This window comes from Capricornis sumatraensis, chromosome 11 (genome assembly GCF_032405125.1).
Source record: "Capricornis sumatraensis isolate serow.1 chromosome 11, serow.2, whole genome shotgun sequence".
Taxonomy (NCBI): Eukaryota; Metazoa; Chordata; class Mammalia; order Artiodactyla; family Bovidae; genus Capricornis; species Capricornis sumatraensis.
The window spans coordinates 79141419-79148341 of NC_091079.1; the positions used below are offsets into that span (position 1 = coordinate 79141419).

The following is a 6923-nucleotide window of genomic DNA, read 5'->3' on the forward strand; positions in this document are numbered from 1 at the left end:
TATGCAGAGTACATCATGAGAAACGCTGGACTGGAAGAAGCACAAGCTGGAATCAAGACTGCCGGGAGAAATATCAATAACCTGAGATATGCAGATAACACCACCCTTATGGCAGAAAGTGAAGAGGAACTAAAAAGCCTCTTGATGAAAGTGAAAGAGGAGAGTGAAAAAGTTGGCTTAAAGCTCAACATTCAGAAAATGAAGATCATGGCATCTGGTCCCATCACTTCATGGGAAATAGGTGGGGAAACAGTGGAAACAGTGTCAGACTTAATTTTTTGGGGCTCCAAAATCACCGCAGATGGTGACTGTAGCCATGAAATTAAAAGATGCTTACTCCTTGGAAGAAAAGTTATGACCAACCTAGATAGCATATTAAAAAGCAGAGACATTACTTTGCCAACAAATGTCCATCTAGTCAAGGCTATGGTATTTCCTGTGGTCATGTTTGGACATGAGAGTTGGACTGTGAAGAAAGCTGAACGCGGAAGAATTGATACTTTTGAACTGTGGTGTTGGAGAAGACTCTTGAGAGTCCCTTGGACTGCAAGTAGATCCAACCAGTCCATTCTGAAGGAGATCAGCCCTGGGATTTTTTTGGAAGGAATGATGCTAAAGCCGAAACTCCAGTACTTTGGCCACCTCATGGGAAGAGTTGACTCATTGGAAAAGTCTCTGATGCTGGGAGGGATTGGGGGCAGGAGGAGAAGGGGACAACAGAAGATGAGATGACTGGATGGCATCACTGACTCAATGGACGTGAGTCTGAGTGAACTCCGGGAGTTGATGATGAACAGGGAGGCCTGGCGTGCTGTGATTCATGGGGTCGCAAAGAGTCAGACACGACTGAGTGACTGAACTGAACTGAACTGAAGTAATAGGTGTGCCCTTAGTTGGGAGACTTGGGATGGAGTCCCTGTCATTACTGTACTCATCCTGGATACCTGGGAAAGAAACCCGCTTGATTTTGATGCCCACTTCTAGGACAGCCTCTGAAATTATGCCAGATGCTGGTGCCCCTAGGACAGTCTCTAGGACACCCCTAGGACAGCCTCTGAGGGCATGCCAGATGCCAGTGCCCATGTCCGGGCTGAGATGGAAATTTGCCATTTGTCACCAGAGAGAAGCCACATGACTGCTTTTCCTGAGAGCTGCAGTGTCAGTCTACTTAGAAAACAAATGGGCAACTGAACTGTGGAATAACTCAGGGACAGCTTCACATTCTGCAGCACCAGCATCGTCACCTTTCCATTTCATCACAGTGAACATCACTGAGGTTCTAAAATGCACACAGAGTACAGTGCCCTGGGCGATAAACAGTACAAAGATGAACAAGACCTGGATCTAGCATTAAAAGACATTATGTAACCGTATCCGAGGATAAGAAAAGATGAAAAGGTTGAAAGGACTGCAAGGCTTGAGACCAGAACTTGTATTGTCTTTGATTCCTGTCTGCTTGTCTATAAAGGGGAAGGCTGTGAAGTGTGGGGTGGCAGAAAACTCCCCAAAGAGGGTCAGTCTGTGCTTGAGGTGGCCGTTGGCTATGGCTATTCTGGTGGGAAACTGGTCCCTGCCCATCCCAAGCCTCACAGGCAGATGCGGAGGGAAGCTATGTGCAAGTGACACCTGGCCAGTCGGGGCAGAGCTGTTGGATGGTCAGCATGACCAGAGAGACCGGCCAGGCTGAGAGGGGCCTCGTGGCATTGCTAGTACAGTGAGTGAGCAGCTGGAATGCGGTCTTAAGACAAGTGCAAAGGGCAAGTGCAACCTGGGGAGCAGCTCAATGGTGAAGCAAAACAAAAGAAGATGAGGGAAACTGAGTCAGCTCTGGCCAGGACAACAGATGCAAAGAAGAAAGAAGCTCAGGTGGGGAAGAGATCCACCCTCCACCCTTGGTAGAGACTTGTCAACTATTTCCTGAGTACTCGTTATGGAGAAACAGACCAATACACTGTCCCCGAGTCTGCCGGAGGAGGCAGACTATTACACAAAAACAGAAAGTGGTAAGCAAGATACTCTGATGTGGCAGGGAGAGTTAAAGCTTCCTGGGCTGACGGTTGCCTGGGCTGAGTTACTGAAGATCCATTGCAGATATTTAGGTAAAAAAGAGGGTGGGCATGCCACAGTGGGAGAAGACATGTTCCTGGCAGAAAGATGTTAGGAAGGATGCTGATTCACCTGGTTTGAGTCATCCCTGAGCCTGCAGTTAGGTCCAGGGAAAGGATCCTTCAAGGGACCAGCCAGCTTGTGGAACAAGCCCGCTCCTGAATATGGATGATAGGGCCCAGGCTTGACAGCCCATTTAAATCACCAGCGTTGTCCCTAAGGAGTCCAGGAGAGACCAAAAAGTACAGATGAAAACCACAGACAGAAAGCTTTCAAAGGAACTGTTGTGGAAACAGGGAGGTGGGAGGGGGAGCTGATGAGGAATACACGGCACAAAGGCAGGTGATACACATTATCTGCACACTGATGTCATTTTCTCCAAGGGCTGTGAGAAAGCCAGTGATTGAACTGAAATATGCCTCGGGTTTTGCCAAGTGCAAATAACGACTGGAAAGGAAAAAGGCGCAAGACTTTAGGTTGTCGGTAAGAGAAACGTTTGAAGGAAGGTGGAAGCAAATCCTGGTTTGCTTGGACGGTCCTGGATTGAGCCTGTTCATTATGTTTAATGCCCTTTACGCTCTCAGAAGTGTCATAGTTTAGACGGTAAATTTATGGTCACTTTAGTTTCAAGTGCGCTTCCCCAATGACTCAGGGGTAAAGAACCTGCCTGCAATGCAGGAGACACAGGACACTCAAGTTCAATCCCTGGGTCGGGAAGATCCCCTGGAGAAGGAAATGGCGACCCACTCCAGTATTCTTGCCTGGAAAATACCATGGAGAGAGGAGCCAAGAGTTGGACAGGACGGAGTGTGAGCATGTTGCAGGTTGCATTACATGGCTTAGGTTTAAGTATATACATACTGCTGGGCTTGGAAAGTCAACCAGGAGAAGGAAAAACCTGGAGACTTAAGACCTGAAAGGGAGATTGTGATCAGAGAGTGAGGAATTACATAAGTTTAAAGTTTCAGGTATTGATGGGCTCCAAGTAACCACGATGTCCAGGGGCTGGGTGGCAGCCATGAGAGGTTGGTGTTTCATTTCTCCATGTCGATGTTCAAGGTGATGACAGGGCCCAGGGTGAAGGGAGGGACTTAGCTGACAGTGAACTGAAATGGAGGTTCCGCAAAGCATCCCATCGGACACAGGAAATGGACAGAGGCATGGACTTGTGAGCAGAGGGCAGGGGTCTTCCTATTCACTGAGTGATCAGCTTGTTTCAAATTCTGCAGCTGTAGGGATGGTCTCCATCTTGTTCTCTGCTTTATCCTCTGCGCCTGGGGCTGATGTGTGCTCAATAAATATCTATTGAATGAATGAAGAAAATGCTTTGTATCTGGGAAATCTCATGTGCCTGGGATGTGGGTTTTATTCCCTCCATTTTGTAGGTGAGTAAGTAGGCTCAGAGGGGCTTATTAACTTGCTAGTTTCCTCTAGCCAGTAAATGGCAAAGCTATTATTCAGACTCAGACCTGCCTTTCTCTAAAGCCCACACTGTTGATGACTATATTCGTTTTGATGGTAAAAATAAGACAAATGCACACACATACATGTATTTATTTGTTAAGAGCTTATTATACACTTGGCATTATTCTAAATGCTTTACATATATTTAATCCTCCCAACATGTAATTCTCATAACCAACTTATAAATTAAGTGTTGTTACCATCCTCAGTTTACAGCTGAAGCACAGTGTTAAGTAATGTGCCCAGGCAAGCTGGCTCCAGAGCCCATGCCCTTAATGATGGTGGTTTACAATTCACCCGACCTGTCAGGGAATTTGTTTCCACACTGATGAAGAATATAATTTACTTCTTATGAATCCCTTTGTTTAGATAGTCCTGATTTCAAAACACTGGTCAAACACTGAATTAACTCTGGCTGAATCCAGGGTCCCACTACCCAGCTGGCCAGCAGAGAGGTATAGATCCAGATGGGAAATTCTGTGGAAGGCCCGTTACAAGCAGAGACGATCAGGAAAATGAGGAAACGTACACACAGATTGCTAGAATCTGCAGCAAAATGCTGCAAGTCTGAAGACATGTACAACAAAGAACTCTGGGAATGCAGACACCTAGGACTGAAGCCATGGGAAAAGATAGAATGTTTGATAAGCCTGTACGGTGGTTCCAGAACCCAGTGTGTGAGGATATGGTAGAGATCCCAAAGAAAGTTGCGGTGGAAAGAATGGTGTTAGGAAGTGTTCCCCGGGCCTTTGTCTGAGCCACCTGAGGTTGCTGGGAATTTCTGTGAAAGGGTAAAGAGTACGAGGAACATGATAAATTCACCGCCTCATTTTTGATCTCACAATTCATTTAGATAGCAGAATTTAGCCTTGAATTCAACAAGTCAATAAACCACAAGAGAAAAATGAAATGCTGTCTTTCAGACTTGCACACCTACCCCCGTGAAGCGTGAACCCTATAAAGGAGAAGTCGTCACACTGAAATCCAGAGAAGACTCCACACACGGGACCAGGAAGCAGGCCCAGCCCTGAGCCACGTGCTGTGGGTAAGGGACGGTGGGCGCAGCAAGGTTTCCTGCAGCACAACATATGATCTTAGCCTATCTCTTTGTTCCTGAACGGTTGAAGAGTCCAAGATCAAGGTCAAAGACTTCCAAACGACTTAAGACTCAAGGATAGTTTGGCCAAAGGGCAGACTGATAAAAGACCTCTTGACGCAGAACACCTGGGTGAGCCTCCCAAGTTGAAGAGGGCCTTAAGCTAGCTGGAGATTTATTCTCTGAGATGTTAGGAAACATGGCGCAGAGGCTTAGAAAACCAGATATAAGCAAGAGGCTGGTAACACAGAGGGACCTGCTATTGAGGAAGGTTGCTACTACTTAATACCAAGAGTGCAAGTTTATAGTCAAAATGTATAAGCTTATTAGGACTTTATCTGGAAGTAATGAATCATCGTATTATAAAGGCAACCATGTTCTAGAATAAGTGAAAAATGAATCAAATGTTGCTTTAGGTGTAATTTTTCAGGAAAATTATTTGATAGTATATGATAAGCTTTATTTCACACTTAGTTTTAGAATAATATTACAGATATGGTCATTAAAAAAACATTTTCAGTGCTTCATCAGTTTTCTCTTTTCACATTCAAATCTGTCTTCTTCAAGTACCTATGATCATCATCTTTGTCAATTTTCTTTTTCTTGTTTTTTTTTTTTTTTAATTATTATTATTTTTTCAGTTGTTTTCTGGTCCCGCTCTGCCAGGTGCCTATTTGGTTGGGCTTTGCTGTGATTTAAACATTTCTCTAATATTTCTATTGACTTCATGAAATCTACATGCTTTGTTTTGCAGCTTCACTAGCCTCCACGTTGTTTTTTTTTTCTTTTTATTGTGTGATATATTTTCAGATTTGCAACATGTCACATCAGCAAAAGATTACCGAAGAGGTTGACGTGATGGACAGGAAGAGATGTTTGTGTTAATTAGGGACACAGTCTGTCAAAGGATTCATTTTACAAACAAATCCAGTTAGGCGTTGCTGGTTTGCACATTATGCTAACCTATGCTTCTTGATATAAACCCTGAGACTGTGATGGGGTGCTGTGTACTCCCAGCCGTGTTCTCTTTCATTTGAATGTTGTTAAGTCTTTAATAATGCTGTGCAGCCAACAGTTCCAGCTTTGTTGTCATTTCCTGACAATTGGAATTATTCTTCCAATCCAGGAAAACTGTGTGAAAAGTTCAGAGGAAGATTAGCAAGAGGAAGACATTCTGTTGAATGGCGTAACATGCTATTACCAGCATTTGTAGGAGCGAGATTGGTGTTTACTTTGATTATAACATTTCTTGGGGGTTAGGCTTCGGTTCTGCATCTCGTTGTCAGGGAGAATGTTACACTCATTTCCTTTTATTCTGTTCAAAGGTAAAATCAGAGAAAAGGATGCTGCTGTTCCCGTCCCAGTTAAATGCTGTCAGCCCATGGAGAAGCAAGCCTTATTTCAACTCCCTAAGATCCTTTTGAAAAAATAATCTTTCTAGGCTTCTTTGATTTCCTTTCAGAAGCAATTGCTGTCTTTCTTACTGTGACTTTGTTGCTGTGTAAGATTGAAGATATAAATGAATATTATTGTGAGAGAAAAAGTCTGTGTGAAAATTCATTGACGATACTTTAAAATGTCATCTTCGCTTGTACCAGATTTCTTACTTTGAATTTTTAAAAATCACTTTCCTGTTTAAAGTTTTATAATGACTACATTTATTTTAAAATAGCTAACTCTGTGATTTTACATTCTATTGTAATTCATAAGCATTTAGATCTTTATTATAATTTAAAACATTTAGATCTTCATTTTATATCCTATCATCCAGTTATGTATGTCTTCTCCTAACTAATGGGATTGGGAGTCTGGGAGGTTGGTTTTTTGATTCGAAAGCATAATTTCCTGAGAGACATCTGCTTCCAAACTCTTGGAAATCAGATTTCTCAGCAAACCCCATGTAATCAAATAGAATACTCAACCTTAGAATACCTCCAAGGCAAATTATCCAATCACACCAATGAACACAGGATTTGAGAGCATTAAATGGAATCAGTGTGGCTGAAAGGTGCTACAATGAAACCTTCCCTCCCCATGCTTCCTTTTCTACGCTGTGATCCTTCATGTATGCAGAGAGGCTGAGCTTATATTTCTTCCCCTGGGTAACTAGGCCAAGAGGGATTGTAAAAACATGTGGTAAAATCCAGGCACTTATGTTCTCATGGCAGGCAAATCTGCCCCAACTTACTCACGTAGATGTGGGATGTATTCCCACTTTTGATAAAGAGTGGTAGAAATCCAGTTTTGTGCTGTTGTT

The 6923-nt window shown here is 43.4% G+C and overlaps 1 protein-coding gene across 1 annotated transcript in view; it reads left to right on the forward strand.

The window, feature by feature from the left end:
- Positions 1 to 6190, forward strand: part of DPYS (dihydropyrimidinase) — a 99524-nt gene extending 93334 nt beyond the window's left edge. Inside the window, exons 9-10 of the mRNA XM_068983341.1 lie at positions 4494 to 4615; positions 5992 to 6190. Coding sequence (XP_068839442.1) covers positions 4494 to 4601 — 108 coding nt within the window. The 3' untranslated portion in view covers positions 4602 to 4615; positions 5992 to 6190. The remainder of the gene's footprint in view (positions 1 to 4493; positions 4616 to 5991) is intronic.
- The last annotated feature ends 733 nt before the right edge of the window (positions 6191 to 6923 follow it).